Source organism: Halichoerus grypus, chromosome 13, assembly GCF_964656455.1.
Source record: "Halichoerus grypus chromosome 13, mHalGry1.hap1.1, whole genome shotgun sequence".
NCBI classification, from domain to species: domain Eukaryota; kingdom Metazoa; phylum Chordata; class Mammalia; order Carnivora; family Phocidae; genus Halichoerus; species Halichoerus grypus.
This window is the reverse complement of record NC_135724.1, coordinates 40,029,375-40,047,796: the sequence shown is the minus strand read 5'-3', so window position 1 is coordinate 40,047,796 and position 18,422 is coordinate 40,029,375. Positions and strand designations below refer to the sequence as shown.

The window sequence follows — 18,422 nt, the reverse complement described above, 5'->3', positions numbered from 1 at the left end:
TGGGTTAGCCTGGTGATGGGTATTGAGGAGGGCACGTTCTGCATGGAGCACTGGGTGTTGTGCACAAACAATGAATCATGGAACACTACATCTAAAACTAATGATGTAATGTATGGGGATTAACATAACAATAAAAAAATTTTTTTTAAAAGTTAGTGGAAGGAACAAGGTTCTTGAGAAGGTAAATGTGGGGGCATAAGTAGAAAGTTGAAGATAAAGCATACAGATGATGGTTAACTTTGGAAGGGAATCAAGACACCTCTGTCTTGGAGAAGGCAGGGAAGGAGAGGAGGATTGAAGATACAATCTCAATCAGATAAAAAGTGGGGTCATCTAAGAGTGAGTGGGTTCAGAGGTGTGATCCGTGTGATTGGGGTTGTCTCCTGAAGTGTGGAATGGTATGATAGGGCTACTATACAAAGATAAGGTAACTATATAATTTATGGTCTGAATGAGCACACTTTTGAGAATGAATGGGTTATACAGACGGGAAGCCTGCACAGCAGGTGTCATCGAGATTCTCCTGGGCAAAAGTAAACACATGGTCACCCTAGAAAGGAGTCACCACCTCTGTGGAGGGAGCAGCTGTTAGAAAGTGAATGGATGTGACGGGTCCATTCAGCCTCTATGGCCCTGTCTAGCATTGTTGCCACTACAGTGCCAGAGTCAAAGAGAGCAACAGGCTCACAGGGTTGGGGGGAAAAGTGAGGCAGGAATATTAGAAAGTCAAGAGGCTGAGGATAGTAATGGTGGTGGTTAAACCTTTTTTAAATATCTATACTATTTTACGTGGTAAGTTATCAACAAGTATTTAAACTGAACTGAGTGATAAATTATATCAAACAACAAATAAATAATTTTATTTTCCAGATCTGCTTTAACTTTGGAAATGGACTCCATTTAGAGGTAAGGAACCAAGAGGATCATTTCTGTGTTTTGGACTCAGAGGCTTAATGTCATGGAAGGCAGTTTGGCTATGCCTTACCAGATAAAAATGCACAGTCCCTTAGAGTAGCCATTCCCACTCAGTCAAGTGCACGGAACATATATCCAGGGATGTTCAATGCAGCATTTTGTGACAATCTAAATGTGCATTGATAGATGGTAAAACAACTTATGGTACATGAAGAATGTCCATGATGAGGTACTGAGTGAAAAATCAAGGGGCAGAATAAGATGTATGATGTAATTCCATTTTTATAGGACAAAGAGCTTTAAACATGTGCAACTGTAAGGTCATAAGACAAGATCATCAAGCAGTAAACAGTGAATACTCTGAAGTGTAAGAGAAAAAGTAGAATAAAGTTTTGTATTTTACATTCTGAACTGTAATGTTATTTTGCTCTTTTGTTACATAATTTAATTTTTTAAGTCCTAGAAAAATTTTTTCAACTAAAAATTTAAAAAATCAATGACCTAGTGATAACCAGTATATTCTGAAAAAAATACATGTTATATAGAGCAACACAATAAGTAAGATGATAAACCTAGTATAATAATCATTTCTGATCTTAATATACTAGGTCAGCTGTATTGAAATTTTCCTTGCATAAAATGTTTGTCCATTAAAGCCCAACTGAAAATATATAGAATAAATCTTTTCTACTTAAGGTTCTGAAAACAAAAGATGGACAGTTTAATCCTTTACCTCATCCTTTAAACAATAAATTCATTAACTGACAGTTTCACTAGATTTCAGTTAAATTGATGCCACAGGTTAGTTACTAAGATTTAGTTTTAAAACATTTAATAATTCATTTTTAAACTATAAGCCACCACAGAAAAATGAAACTTCATTTTCGGTAAGGAAAGAATTTTTGACACACTATATTATTTTTTAATTTGCCAATTTTTATGGTCACTCAATTACTCTAGGCTGTTAAAAGAACAACCCAGTGATCATAAATCTTGAAAAGATCTGGTTGGCTTTATTCAGTGATCATGAATAGGGAAGCATCCAGTCTAGAAAAGAGTTATACAAAGTAAGAGGGTTTTATAGACCAAAGCCAGCAAGAATAGGAAGTTATACACTGGGTATTTGCTGATTGATTAGAGCAGAGTCACTTTGGAGCTGGGGCAGATAAGATAAGGTCCTGAGCAGGGCAGGGCTGACTGCTTGGCCTAGGCCTTCCTTTTCTGGGAGATCCAAACACAGAAATTTAGTTAGGTTCCAATGTATTGATGTGGGGCTTAGCATGGGCGACTCCATCTTAGGCCTTAGTCTGGACACTTTAATAAGCCTTTGTAACTCTTCACTCTGGGAAATCTATTGTTACTGATAAAAACAAAACTATACTGTTCTACTGGTTTAGAGACAATTTCTTGAATGCCTGTGGAGTTTGTTAGAGTGTATATACTTCCCCTTTGAAAATGAACCCTGTTAAAAAATATGAAATTTATACCTTAAGATTTGCCTAACTATTTTTAAAGTTTTAGTAAATTACAGAATACCATACTAATGTTTTAGGATACTTAATAATTTTTTGACAATATTTTATTGTTGTAGGTTTTAAACACAAGAAATGAAAATACTCTGCTTCCTAAACACACTCATTTAGTGCGGCAAAAGCGTACCTGGATCACTGCCCCTGTGGCTCTTCGGGAAGGAGAGGATCTGTCCAAAAGGAATCCGATTGCCAAGGTACCTTCTACAGAGAAATAGGAAATATATGTATATTATTGAAATATAGTGGGAGAAGACTTTTATGTTCATTTAAATTTAAAGAGAATAATATAATGTACTTAATGAGTCTTTTAATATTCTATATGTATTATAGAATTTGGGGCTTTGATTCACCTAAGAGTCAAGGATCTGACACTGGTTGAATCTTCGTTTAATTGAGAGGGCTACAATACTCAAAAGAGGATATTATATGTAGAGGAGGAAAGATTCTTTTTCCTGCTATCCCCCCTACGTTCTCTGGCTGGTGCCCTATAAATTGGACTGACAAAAGACAGATTAGCAGAATAACAAACAAGTTTATTAATGTGTGTATTGCTCCTATAACACATGGGAGTACCCAGAGATGAATAATTCAAAGGTTTGGTTGGAATTGGGGCTTATAAAGCATCTTAGCAAAGCAACAGTAAACTTTAGAGACGTGACAAGACAAAGGAAAAGGTCCTTGAATCTCTAGGGATGGAAAATCGTGGGAAGGTCAATATATGGGGAACCAGTGATAGAGATAGGCTAGTTAATACAGTTCGTTATGTGGATGCTTGGTGCCTTCTCTAAGCTGATAAGGGTCTAAAGTTGTCTCTGATGATTAAATTTTGTCCTTCCTGGTAGAGAAGGGAGGGAGGACACCTTTACAAATTTATGGCCTCCTTTTAGGCACATAGGGGAAGGGCAGAGAACTTTTCTTGAATCTGCTTTTCAATTGCTTTCAGCTCAAATTAATACTACACCAAAGTGACATATTTGGGGATGGCATATTCTGCCTCTACACATAAAAAGTAATTTTCAAAATGAAAAGAACTGGTATCTAATCGGGAGGGTGACTATACATCCTTGGTGTATACCCATTGTCCTGACCTAATAATTGATAACCCCCTTTCACTCTCAAAGTGTCCTATTTTTGATAAATTAGATGGTAATCCTGCTAGTATGTATCTCGGACTTAGCATGTGCACACCTGAGCCCTTAATTTGTCCCCTGAAGCTGTCCTCCATCATTTCTACCCATTTCAGTCAATGACACTATAATTCTACCCAGTTTTTCAAAAATGTAGCAGACACTATTAGTTCTACCTCCAGAATATATTCCAGATCTGCTCACTTCTCTCCACTGCCACCCCCATCGTCCAAGTCAGTGTCATCTCTGACCTGAGCTAGCAAAAGAGCCCCTGACCTTGTCTGCCTGCTTTGCTCTTGCCATCCCCCACCCTGCCACAGTCCATTCCCCAGAAAGCAGCCAGAGTGATCTTTTAAAAAGACAAATCAAAGCATGTTCACCCCCTTATGAAGGGCTTTCAGTGTTCACCCCCAATGTTCAACCTTCCTGCTGCAGTGGAAGGAATATTCTTTACTCTGACCTGTAGAGCTCTAATACAAGACCCCCTCTCTAACTTCAGCTCCTAACAACCCAACCCGCCGCCGTCTCTCACTCTCCTACATCCCTAAACCAACACAAATTCTTCCCAGCTCCTCACCCTTTGCCCTTGCTATTCCCTGTGCCTGGAATCCCCTCCCCATAGATACTTGCAGTATCTCACAGCATCAAGCCTTTACCCAAGTGTCATCCCCTAAAAGAGTTCCCTTTTCTGCCTCACCCCATCTCTCTCTATCCCTTTCCCCCCCATTTCAGCCTGGGTATAGTGCATTCCACTACATGACATGCCATACATTGCTTGCTTGTTGTCCGGCGTCCTTAGTAGAGTGTAAGCTCCCTGGGGGCAGGGGCTTAGTTCTTAGGCTCACAGCTCATGCCCTGTACCCCCAAGCAATGCCAACATCCAGTGGGGGCTCATGAGACATGTGTGAATGAATACATGTTCATATCCAAGTATTATCTTTATCTTTCCAAATTGTAAACGAGCTCCTTCAAAGGAAGAGCAGCTACAGAACAGAAGACAATGATTTCCTCTGTCTAGGAACATATTTTTTTCATAAAAGCCTTCTAAAATTCAAATTTTTAATTATGGCTTTACATAATAGTATGTATACAAGCAATTATATTTGCTGGTTTGGTTTGGTTGTCTGAGGTGTTTGAGTCATTCATACATTTTTTTCAATAGGTTTCTCCAAAATGCATTGATTCTTTGGGATTCAGTAAGCATTAGTTGTTCTTAGTAATTTTACATTTATATTACATTTATGTTACATGAGTTGTTACATATGTAAAATTTACATAAAAAGTTGTTACATATGTAAAATTTACATAAGAAGTAAAAGATCTTGTTGAATTTCCCCAACTTTCCAAATTCTCTTTGTAAAGGTAATACTGTCAACAGTGTAGTATCCTCTAAATCTTAAGAAATTCATAAGTATGTGTATACTTAGATACTCTTATGTATATACATAAATATAAACAAACCAACAGTTATGTCCACACTCAGTTTCATTTAGGTTATTTTTACCCTAAATAGCATGATGTAATATATAATTAGTACATGAAGATCTAGAACTCTTTAGAAATACTACACACACACACACACACACACACACACACACACACACACACATACATGTTTGTATATATATGCATATACTTGGCAAAAAACAGAGACAGACAGAAGCACAAGAGAAAGAGAAAGGCAAATAGATGGAGACAGAAGCTCAGTGAAAGGTAATCATGGACTGCCCCAGGTTCACCGTTCCACTCCAGGAGCAGAGCTGGTGTGGTGTAGCAGGAGGTTGGAGGCCCCCATCTGCTGTCTCCTTGGTCATTCTCGACAGCGGTTCCCCACCCCCAGTGCATGTTGGGAAACCTATAGGAAGGAAGTGTAACTAATCCTGAGGAAGGAAGTGTAACTAATCCCCAGGTTTCAGGACAAAGAAGTGATCAGGTAGGTGAGTGGCCATGGCTTCTAAGATGTCTGAAGAAGAATATTAAGGAACCAATAGGGGACCACAGAGACACATTTACTAATGAAGAATTACAGACACGAATGAAATTATTTATAGAAAAAAAAAAGACGACTACCAAAGACATTAGAAATGGGTTAGATGCATGAATTTCCTGAGGCATTCCAAGCAGGGAAGGTGCTTGACTTTTTTAATCCTTCTATAGAAGGATGCTTTATTCAGACTTTCCAGATGATTGAATGGATTTATAGAGGTGATTTTGACACTGCAATTTTTTCTTCATGTGTTAATTATAAACTTTATTTTATTTATTTTTTATTTTTTAGAGAGAGAGGGAGAGTGGGGGGAGGGGCAGAGAGAGAGGGAGAGAGAATCTCAAGCAGATTCCACACCCATCGTGAAGCCAGACACACTGGGCTCAATCTCATGACCCTGAGATCATGTCCAGAGCCAGAATCAAGAGTCTGATGCTTAACTGACTAAGCCACCCAGGCGCCCCTCCTCATGTGCTAAATTTGAAATCTGTCCTCCCAAGATATACCCCTAATGATATCTTAGTTTCATAGCAACCATAAGAGGTAGGCAGTAGTGTCTCTCCACTCTACTGATAGGAACACTGAGGCACAGAGAGGTTAAGTAACTCTTAGTATCACATAACCAGTGAGTGGCTGAGACAGGATTTGAACCCAGGTTCTCTGACATCAGCACATCTTCTCTTGAGTGCTTGTGTCCTCCCCCCTCCCTCCTATCAACATTATGACAACTTCAGAAGGAAATTTTCCATTAAAAATATGTGCATGTAAGTTACAGAGTTTAACTTGGGGCGTTCTTCTGTTATTTTTATGTTAGATACATTCTGATATTGCAATAGAAAGAGGAATAAAAATTACATACAAATACACTGGAAAAGGGATCACAGAGTCACCGTTTGGTGTGTTTGTCTTTAATGAAAACACGGGAGAATTGAACGTCACCAGGATTCTTGATCGAGAAGAAACGCCGAGTTTTCTGGTAAGGAGAACAGTTTTACATTAATTAGTTTGCAGTTTTTCTTTGGTAATAGTTATGATTTGTTTTTATATTGTGGTAATTTAATTACTTTAGCTTACATTTAATCTCTTCTATTATTTATGTCATGATTTCAGCTAGTTGGTTATGCTTTGGATGAAAGAGGAAACAACCTGGAGAAACCATTAGAACTCCGCATTAAAGTTCTTGATATCAATGACAATGAGCCAGTGTTCACACAGGACGTCTTTGCTGGGTCTATTGAAGAGCTGAGTGCCGCAGGTCAGAGTTTGTTAATTTTATGAATGAGTACCACCAGTCATATTAACCCCATTATGTAACTGAACGCTAAATCCTGTATCTTGATGGAGGCTAAGTACTACCACAGGACAAATGGTAATAAACCTATCCCTCTAGGTTTGGAACTGCTTTTTCTGTGATAAATTCTGAAGGCTTTACGTGACATCTTTTTTTTACCCTCAGAACAGACATGGCAGGGACACCTGGGTGGCTCAGTCGTTAAACCTTTGGCTCAGGTCATGATCCCGGGGCCCTGGGATCGAGCCTTGCATCGGGCTCCCTGCTCAGCAGGAAGTCTGCTTCTCCCTCTCCCACTCTACCTGCGTGTGTTCCTGCTCTCTCTGTGTCTCTCTCTGTCAAATAAATAAATAAAATCTTTAAAAAAAAAAAGAACAGACATGGCAGATCAATGGGATGGGTTAGGTCTCTGTAACAACTATGACGCCTTGTAGCTGGAAAGTAGCCATTGACAACCTGTGAACAAATGGGTGTGGCTGTGTTCCCATAAAATGTTATTTACAGAAACAGATGGCTGGCTTTGGCTTTGGCCCACTGGCCGTAGTTCGCTGACCTTTGACTTACATTATTCCTATTGTCGGGTTTATTGACAACATGGTCCAATGCAGTGGTCCATGTGAAGACTTGCAGGAGAGATTTCTCTTTGATCATAATATAAAGAACTGCTATGCTTCTCCTGAATTGTTTGTATTTTACTAACCATGTATTTGTACCTGTTCATCCTTCTTTCTTTGTGTTGATTATTAGAACTATTATAAATAAATTTGCAGCCTTGCCCTCTTCTTATCTTTCCTATTTCTGCACCCCATTCACACTTACTTTCTCATCCAATTAAAGGTTTTCATCTTGGTAAACTGTGATTTTGATAAGCACTTGAAATGCTTTTGTGAACACGCTGAAATTATAAGAGAATAATAACGTACATAACTTGTGCTTAAAGTTGAGCTTCACCTTGGACACCTTTGTTTCTAATGCCAGATACCCTTGTGATGAAAATCAGCGCAACAGATGCAGATGAGCCCAATACCTTGAATTCTAAAATTTCCTATAGAATCGTATCTCAGGAGCCTGCTTATCCTCCAGTGTTCCACCTAAATAAAGACACAGGGGAGATTTATACAACCAGTTTCACCTTGGACAGAGAGGTAAATTAGTATTTTATGTTGCTCATCTTTTAAACTCTTCTTTATCTTTTCAGGTTTTCCTTTCTCTTTATTTCTTTTTAAATTTTCTTACTTTCTTAGCTATTCTTCATTTATAGGATAACTCCTAGAAATACCCTCTTCTAGTGATGTGCAGTCCAGTATGGTAGCATTAGCCATATGTGGCCATTGAGCACTTGAAGTGTGATTTGTCCAAATTGAGATGTGCTATAAATGTAAAAAAGTCACCAGCTTGGAAAAACTTAGCATGAATTAAAAAATGTAACGTATCACCTTAGTAATATTCTATTGATTGCATGTTGACACAATAATAGTCAAGATACCATGGGTTAAATAAAATGTATTTGTTTAAAATTAGTAGTATCACCTTTTTTTAACTTTTTAAAATTTGACTCTTAGAAAACTTAACATGAGGACAGCTCTGTTCTAGGGCCTTTCCAGTCAGGATTCTGTTTGCTAGAGCATCCTAAAGCAATGTTCCATAATTTGTCCTTCTGTAATGAAACATCAGGAGTCTCCTCTACCACTAATACAGACATAGAGGGAGGAACAGAGACTGACGTAAGAGTCCTACTCAGGATAATAGAAATATTCGTAAAGGAAAGAATCGTTGTAAATCCCAAACTGGAGGAAAATTTCAGTGGGATTCCTGAGCAAGCTATTCTCAAACATTTCACTTTTTTATTTCTAACTCAAAGGGAAAGTTTTAGATGAAAACAGGAAATAGAAGGTTTTAACAGTGTGCACGAGGAAAATGTGGATGTTCCTAAGAACACTGTATTGTCATCAAACATAAGTCATCATCCAGGTGCAGTCATTATATTTTGTATTACTTGGGAAAATGATTTCATTTTGCCCAGAGAGGGAGAAGATTGTGCCCAACATCGCTAACAGGATCTCTGTAAAACTAAAGAATGTTATTACTCCCTAAAATTCTACTCTGTACCTTTCCACATAAAATTACAATGGAAAAGTATTATTTTTAACTATCCTGATTTGTGACAAGCTGCTGTCTATGAAGTAGGGCAAGTGTAGCCAATACCGATGTCTGTCACTTATTGGGTATCAACCATGTGCCAAGTGCTATTCGAAGCTTTTTACATAGATTAACCCATTTAATCCAGCTAAAAACTCTGTGATGCAAATCCAGTTATTATCCCCGTTTTACACAGAAGGAAGCCAAGGGTCAAAAGGATTAAGGGTATATCCAGCACAGCAAGTGACAAAGACAGAATGGAATCCAAGCAACTGGCTCCAGGGCCTTAGTTGTCCTGACTCGCACTGAGCTGTTCCGTCCCACACAGGACCCCCATGCATTGGCACTGGCTGCCCCCGCTTTTTCTTACACTCCAGCATTACCAAATGGAGCCCCCATAAGGGGACCGTGTGGAAGAGAAGGGCTCACTTCGGAATAGCATGTGAGACGTCATTCTCCAGGACAGGTTCTCTAAGAATCATCTCTCTCAGAATGTTTGGACAAAGTCAACCACATTTTTTCCTCAGCAGCCAAGTTTTCTTGGGGACTAGGTTTTCCTTGCTTAATTCTTAGCTAAAAATGAAGAGAGAACCAATTCCTATAGTCACCCCACCCCCCCCCCCCGCATCACTTCCCTGTAGAGCAAACTACATTTTGAATGGCACTTCTTTGTGCACAGACTATTTTAAGGAGGGACTCATTTCCTGATAATGTCACCAATGACATATTTAAGAATTTGACTACCAACAAATTCTCTAGGCTTTTTCTGGCTTCTAGAAATGCTCTGACGGCAAATAAACAGCATCTTCACATGAATAATAGATCGTAAAACATATTTATGAATAAAATAGGCTGTGGTTCATTCTCTTGATGATGAAAGGAACTAGAAAGACAGATTTGGGAGTGATCAATTTTCACCCCAGATGGATATTTTTCATTGCCTTGCAGGAACACAGCAGCTATACTTTGACGGTAGAAGCAAGAGACGGCAATGGACAAATTACAGATAAACCAGTAAAACAAGCTCAAGTTCAGATTCGTATTTTGGATGTCAATGACAATATACCTGTAGTCAAAAATGGAATGGTAACTATTATTTTTATAACAGATGTATCTTCTTTCTCATATTTTAGTCCTACCTAAAAATATATCACTTAGTTTGTGCTACATTAAAATAAAAACCCTATGTTCATGTTTTGCAGACTGAATGGGTAGTTGAAGAAAATCAAGCCAATGTAGAAGTTGTGCGCATAAAAGTGTTCGATGCAGATGAAATAGGCTCTGATAATTGGTTAGCAAATTTTACATTTGTATCGGGAAATGAAATGGGTTATTTCCACATAGAAACTGATACTCAAACAAATGAAGGAATCGTGACCCTTATTAAGGTAAGCACTTAGTGTTCAAAATTGGAATGGGAAAAGTTGGTGCAGAGAAAGAAATGATTGTATTTTAAACCTCAAACACTTAAGAGTGCTTTATATACTCAACCGACACCACAATTGAGATTGGAGACCTCGCTATTTGCCCCAGTTCTGTAGTTAGCAAATGGTCACACTACAGTCCAAATTCAGATCAGGGAACTCGAATCCTAATCTGACAACATGATACCAGCATCATTATTGCTCAGCACACTTCCTGTCTTTCTTGCAACCTGTGTCTGACTAGGGCATCCTTACATCATGACCTCTTGCCTCTACTAATTATCCCCAATTTATTATCTCTTATTTGATCAACTTAACATAAAGCCAGACCTCACTAATAGCATCTAAAAACAAAAGCTGTAATAACTTGACAAAGTTTGAATCCATTTGTCTTCATACTTAACTATGCCTAAGAGTCACCTTGTAAAGTTATATGCCCCAAATGCATATTCCTGGGCCCCCTGATCAAGTCTATGGGGTGGAGCTCAGGAACATGCCTTTATAACAGGAATCCACTTGTGATTCTAATGTAAGTAGTATGAGGGTCACATTTTGAAACACAGTGGTCTAACTTCTTGTGCTTAATTGAATCAGTGAAAGAAAAATAATCTTATTAAGCATATGGGTCTTATACATTTGAAATTTATTACCCCCACAGAATTTTTTTTTAAAGATTTTATTTGTTTATTTGACAGAGAGAGAAATAGCAAGAGCAGGATCACAAGCAGAGGGAGTGGGAGAGGGAGAAGCAGGCTTCCCGCCCAGCAGGGAGCCTGATGCGGGGCTCGATCCCAGGACCCTGGGATCATGACCTGAGCCGAAGGCAGATGCTTAACCACTGAGCCACCCAGATGCCCCTACCCCCACAGAATTTTTTAAACAAAAATTATAGGATAGATTTTTTATCTAACATTATAAGTAAGGAAGAATGTCAATGTATTTTTAAATGGCTTACAGCTTTCAAAATACTATTCCATTAATCACACACAAAGTTGATTCCAGAAGTTTCTAAACTTTTACAAAAACTTAATATATGACAGAGTAGGTAAAGTCCAACCATAGGGAGAGGAATAATGATAACAGAATAGAGAAATATTCACTTGAATTTTCATGGTAATAATTATGTGCACCATTTATTAATAGGCTATTGTATGCACTTAGACTACCACCTGTAAAGCAAAGGAAAATAGAATAAGATTACCTCATGTTTAAAGGGAAGACCCATTTTATGATTATGCAAGAAGTGGATAATGGCATCAGAGACAAATAGATTTGCCTACTTATATAGAAGTAAGCAATCCTCTTAGTCATAGAATATGAGTACAACCTTGCTAGATGCTTAAGACAAAAAGCCAATAATACATAAGGAGAAAGTCAGTGATGAATGATGGAAGTTCTAGAAATATTCTCACTCTACCATGGTAGCACAAAAAGGGATATAGCTCTTTCTACCAAAGGGGGCATAGCAAAAAATAGTAAAATTAGCATTAGAGTGACAACAGCAGGTTGAGAAAATTATAAATTTACTCTCTCAATTATATAAAGAATTGCTTCCAAATTTTAAGAGCAATAGTCAGACTCCATTCAAAGGAAGTTAGACAAAGAAGATATACAGATAGCAAATATGCACATAAAGGATGCTCAACAGCATTAGTCTTAGGGAAGATGAAAATTAAAGCTATAAGAGATAGCACAGTGCATCTACTTGAGTGGCTATAGTCAAAAAGACTGACAACACCAGCAGTCGGCAACATTATGCAGAAACTGAGCTCCTATCTCTTGCTGGTGGAAACATAAAATGATACAGCTAGTTTGGCAGTTTTTTAAAACATTAAACACCAGGTAGTTACTCAGTGACCCAAAGATTTAGCCCTAGGTATCCACCCATGAAAAATAAAAGCATGTATTGTAATAACTTGTAGATGTCAGTGGTAACCACTTATCATGGTGAACATTGCATAATGTGTAGAATTGTCAAATCACTGTGTTGTACACTTAAGACTAATAAAACATTTGCATGTCCAGAAAGAAAGAAATATATCTATACAAAATGTTTATAAGCAGCTTTTATTCATAATAGTCGAAAGCTGGTAACAATAAAAATGCCCATCAGCTGATGAACAGATAAAATGCAGTATATCCACATAATGGAACACTACTGGTTAATAAAAGGGAATGGAGTACTCATACTTACTACAGCATGGATGAATCTCAAAATCATGCTTTGTTTAAGAAGCCAGACACAAAATACTACATATTGTATGATTTTATCTTTGTGAAATTTCTAGAAAAGCAAAACAATGGATATAGACATTGATTGCTCAGGGCTGGGGCTGTGAGTAATGATTGACTACAAACAGGCAAAAAGGAACTTCTTGGGGTGATGAACATGTTCTCAAACTGGATGGTAGTGACATTGGCAAAACTACGGGTTTGCTAAAAATCATCATATTGTACACTTCAAATGGGTGAATTTTATTCTATGTAAATTATACCTCAATAAAGCTGTCAAAAGGAGAACAGATACTTTATTTTTTTTAAGATTTTATTTATTTGACAGAGAGAGAGCACAAGCAGGGGGAGCAGCAGGCAGAGGGAGAGGGAGAAGCAGGCTCTCCGCTGAGCAGGTTGCCTGATGTGGGGCTCGATCCCAGCACCCTGGGATCATGACCTGAGCCGAAGGCAGACGCTTAACAGACTGAGCCACCCAGGCACCCCGAGAACAGACACTTTAAACTGTGGAAATACAGATACTGATATTTCATCATATGAGAAAAAGCCACAGCTTTGTTAACAATTTCACAAATACATTTAAAATCTTTAATGCTATTAAAAGTAGCAAAACTGGAAATGATAAAATATATTGACAGTTTTAAAAACAGAGGTATTTGCCCTCATTCATTGTTCATGATGCTGAAAATTTTTTTCTTTCTCTTTGGAGAAGTATGGCTATTTATCATAAACACCATGAAACAGTTTCTATGGCCCTAGTACCTAGCTCATTTTTTAACATTGTTGTGGCCTTCCATGGTCTGTGAATACTAATGACATCTGGCTGGAATATTTTATTTTGCATCCAGCGTACGTCGTGCTACTAAAACAAGCATGTCAAGTGCAACAGCAGCTTAAAAAAGAAAATAACTTTCAAAAGGATTCTGCAGTCACAAAGCATATATTTTCTCTAGTCATTTGCTGTTGAGTCCTTGTCTCAACACCCTAGTGGCCCATTTTAAAAAGAGGGCAGAAGCTGTTACCCATCCAGAACCCTACAGAGAGGAACATGATTTTGTAATAAATCATCGAAAAACAAAGTGAACAGCTTTGCAGTAATTCATGTAAACACATGTAATACATTTAATGTTATACTGAAGAAACAAGCAAAAATGGCCCGTGACTCTAAATGGTCAGGACCACTAGAAATAAAAATCAACAGGATCTAAATAACCTTTGACTAGGTATTTCTTTTCATAGTGGGATATAGCTCAACAGAGGAAAAATAATTTGTGTAAAAATGTTCACAGCAGTATTAATTATATTTAAACATTACATATAGTCCAAATGCCTAATAATCAAATGGCTAAGTAAAATAAATATATCTAAATAGTAGAATACTGTAGAAATGTTTATAAAAAGAAAATAAACAAATTGGAACATAGAATATGTATAGTGATACACTAATTATATCAAGTGTACTTTATAAATTTCACAATTCACGAAGACCAATATTTGTAGGAAAGTTAATCTTTTATGGAATTAATAGCAAGCCAGATATTAATAGACGTTATGCTATAAAGAGGGGGATAGGTTCTTTGTTTAAATAAATTTGAAAACCCTTGGGTTTAGGCAGGTTAAACCAGGAGGTCTCAGCTTTTTGGTATGCTCATGTGCAGTGAAGGTCTATACTAGGGGGACAGCTGGCTGCTACCACTAGGCACGTATCCCTTTTCACCAGAACAAACATATAGAATACATTTTAAGGAATATTATATTGCATGTCCATTAACTTTTTTCAGTAAAGTAAAAGAATCACTTTGGATTCTTAAATATACATGTATGTTTATCTGTATAATATATTTTAAATAATTTGAACTTTAAAAAGATAAATTGGGGCTGCGCCCTAAATCATCCTTAACATTGATGAATATCCAAACTAACAGATTTTTTAATTGCTTGGTATCAGTATGAGTTAGAATACTGAGTGCTAATGTATTCCCCATATGTTAAATTGTTATATCTAACATTAAAACTATATGTGTGTATATGTATGCTCTATGTGTGTTCTAGTTGTTTTCTCTTTTGAAAGAATTCCCTTTGATTTTGTCTTCCTAGGAAGTAGATTATGAAGAAATAAAGAATCTTGATTTCAGCATTACTGTCACCAACAAAGCAGCTTTTCACAAATCAGTTAAGAATAAATATAAGCCTATATCCATTCCCTTCAAAGTAAAGGTGAAAAATGTGAAAGAAGGCATTCATTTTAAAAGCAGCACAGTCTCAGTTCATGTTAGCGAGAGCATGGATAAATCAAGCCAAAGCCAAATAATTGGAAAATTTCAAGCTTTTGACGAAGACACTGGACAAGTAGCCCGTGTGAAGTAAGAGATAGTTATGAATATATTTCCTTATTTTAAATTACTTTAAATGCCTGTCTTCAAAAAATCTTAATGAAATATGAACACTTTATTCCTTTCCTCCCAGCATTACAATCCCAAGGTCTGGAAATTAAATTATCCAGAGTTGTACCTGCACCTGAGAATCAGGGAGAAATCCACCCCCCCACCCCAGACCACCTTCCCTCCACCAATTGAGTGTGCAGCAGAGGCTGGGTGCTTCACCTCCAAGTAATTCTGGCTAGAGAAAGCTGAAAAGCAACAAAGAGAAAGTTCAGAAAGAAACTTCCTGTCTTATATTCTGTCTAAACTTGTCTTATTTCCTGAAAGTATTAGAGGCAAGAAAGTAGCAAATACATTTTCTCCACCAGCTGTTGTTGGGTAACTAAGTTACTCTCCAGAGGTTTACCCCAAATTTAAGGGAGACTAGACCAAAAGCTGTAGGACAGACTGCAGAACAACTTGCAAACTTCCTGGGTTTGTAGGCAAGAAAGGATCGCCTTTGCATATGTCTTGAGTATATTACAGAAATAGGGAAGGTTCCAAATAAGGGTGATATGCAGTAAAGAGAGGGGCCTTTTAGGAGAGTTTCAAGAAATTAAAAACATTTCAAACTAATGCCTATAACAAGAACATAGATAATGAACCAAAAATTAAGCTTGAGAGAGTTGTAGATTATTAGAGATTATCAATTTATCCAGAAGTGAAAATTATTTTTATGTTTGTTTTATAACAGATATGCCAAATTGGAAGATATAGACAACTGGATTTCTGTGGATTCTGTTACATCTGAAATTAAGCTTGTAAAAATTCCTGATTTTGAATCCAGATATGTCCAAAATGGTACATACACTGCAAAGATTTTGGCAATATCCGAAAGTAAGTTATTACAAATGTATTTTTCTTGGTTATGTGTATCTAAATATTATTTTGGAACACCTGAGACGTTCATTTTGTTCTTGGAGGAAAACCAAATCTCTCCAATGGACAAACCTTCACATTTCTACTCATTTAGTGAATTAAAAAACATGACTTGATCTGAATATTAAAATGCATCTAGGATGGAAAGTGCCGTAATTTGTTAGTACCTTCTCCTTACCAAACCGGAAGGAGAATTCAAACTGTGTCTGTTGTCAGCACTATGAGCAGCATATACGTATTTCTTCTTTCTCATTTTTAAGGTTATCCAAGCAAAACCATCACGGGCACTATTGTTATCACAGTGGAGGACATCAATGACAATTGTCCCACGCTGGTCGACCCAGTGCAGACTCTCTGTGATGACGTGCAGTACGTGAATGTGACCGCAGAGGACCTGGATGGACCCCCATACAGCGGGCCTTTCAGTTTCTCCATCATCGACAAACCAGCCGGAATGGCAGAAAAATGGCAAATAGTACACCAAGAAAGTAAGCAAAATCACTGGACTACATATTTAAATATTAAACCTGAGAGAAATCTAAAATCGTTATAACATAGGCTGTTTTTTTTCATAAATTATATTTCCGATACAATTTTGTACAGAAGTTGATAAAATGAGGTTGTGGAATTCAGAGATAGTGTCTTTCAATCGTAGGCCTATAGTAGATGCCCCATTTGGAGTCACAGAAGATGGAGAGAAGAAAAATAACCTGGTGTCTTAAAGATACCTGGGTATTCCCTAAGTCACTCCTGAAATAGTTGTTTTGTCTTACGAGGAGTGGTTGGCCTGTCTAAGCACAGCAATCAGAGTAGATGCCTTCTGAATTCTTAAGCTATGGTAACAGTTCCATTAAAATAATATTTATGAATGACTTACTGTGTACGAGGCCCTCTGCTGGCGCTTCATAGGCATTACCTCATTTAATCCTTTATAACATGATTCCCTGATTACAGCTGAGAAATCTTGGCTTACCTAGAATTAAGTAGCTGTTCAAAGTCACAAAGCTGGTCAGTGATGAACACAGCATGAAGAAGGGTCTGTCTGACCCCCGCCCCCATTCAAGGTGGCCCTGTGTGTATATCGTGTCTTAGACATACCCCCTTGTTGATGTGAGCTTCTGCATGTTCTCCAGGGTGGTTTTGAATACCACAAACTATCCAGGAGACTATTTTGTTTTAAATAATTAGTGTTCATTTTAGAAAAGTTTCAAATATAAGACCCAAGCTTTTCTTAATTAACAAATTTATTGTTATTTTAAGTCTAACAGATTTTTATAGCCATTTTTAGAAGCTTTGGGAAAATGTTTGATCCAATTTACAGAGTAAACAAACACCTTCAACATCTCAAACTACGTTTATAAATTTAGTATATTTTGGATTTTGCCTGTGTATTTCAGTGATCTGAATTAATAAATCAAATGCATTATTCTCGCTTCTTGTGATCCCTATACTCTAAAATTCCAATAAATGTGACTTATAAATACACTGAACCTGAAATCCTCTTCAGTGGTCTAATACTGAACAAACCAGTGATATTTCAACCTACAGCTACAAGACCAAATCAGTAACATAACCACATATTTTAAATTGGAGTACAAAGCTGTCACGTTAATAGGGCTAATTTTCCTAAAAATGATGCAAGTATAAAAACACAGTAACAATTACAAATAATTCCCATGATACAAAAATATTAAAACCATGTCTTTAATTTGCTTAAATATCCTATAACTAATTTTAAATCTTCTTAGGGTTTATGTACTCACTGGCAGAAGATACGTTATGCTTTTAGTTAACTCAAGTTGCCTCCCCTCTGAGGACGACTGTCACCTCCAGATTACCAATTACTTAAGATCAAGTTTTCAGCTAGCATGAGCCCTGGGTGGCAGACATCCAGATGATTCCTCTTAGGGTAATTAAGTCACAGGCCTCAAAACTTGAAAAGTGGCTGGTCTCCCTGTTCAGCGTCTAATTCTGTACTCACAGAAGCCTGGGACTCCCACCCAGGTCGAATGCTTAATTGGAGCTGGCCTTTGTTTTACTAAGATGTGTAAACATGTTTTGCATTGAACTTCCTGGGTTTCCAACTCTTACTTATTTTATCTAAGAAACATATGATGTTTGGGAGATGCCAGGCATTGTCCTAAGCACTCTACTAATGTTAACCACCTTACAAGTTTGGCCCTACTGTTGTCAACATTTTACAGTTGAAGAAACAAGGGCACAGAGAGTTTTCTTAACATTCTCAAGGTCAGGGGCACCTGGGTGGTGCAGTGGGTTAAGCGTCTGCCTTCAGCTTAGGTCATGATCCCAGGCTCCTGGGATCGAGTCCCGAGTCGGGCTCCCTGCTCAGCAGGGGAGTCTGCTTCTCTTCCCTCTGCCCCTGCTCAGTTGCGCTCGCTCTCTCTCTCTCTCTCAAATAAATAAATAGAATCTTAAAAAAAAAAAAAATCCATTCTCAAGGTCACAGCTAGTTAAA

At 37.5% G+C, this 18,422-nt stretch overlaps 1 protein-coding gene across 1 annotated transcript in view; it reads left to right on the top strand.

Moving 5' to 3' along the window:
* DSG2 (desmoglein 2) overlaps window positions 1-18,422 on the top strand; it is a 45,538-nt gene that overhangs the window by 17,116 nt on the left and 10,000 nt on the right. The window contains exons 2-11 of the mRNA XM_036096698.2: window positions 871-906; window positions 2,507-2,641; window positions 6,376-6,537; window positions 6,672-6,816; window positions 7,831-7,997; window positions 9,940-10,077; window positions 10,194-10,379; window positions 14,745-15,010; window positions 15,762-15,904; window positions 16,207-16,434. Of these exons, the coding sequence (XP_035952591.1) occupies window positions 871-906; window positions 2,507-2,641; window positions 6,376-6,537; window positions 6,672-6,816; window positions 7,831-7,997; window positions 9,940-10,077; window positions 10,194-10,379; window positions 14,745-15,010; window positions 15,762-15,904; window positions 16,207-16,434 (1,606 nt within the window). The remainder of the gene's footprint in view (window positions 1-870; window positions 907-2,506; window positions 2,642-6,375; window positions 6,538-6,671; window positions 6,817-7,830; window positions 7,998-9,939; window positions 10,078-10,193; window positions 10,380-14,744; window positions 15,011-15,761; window positions 15,905-16,206; window positions 16,435-18,422) is intronic.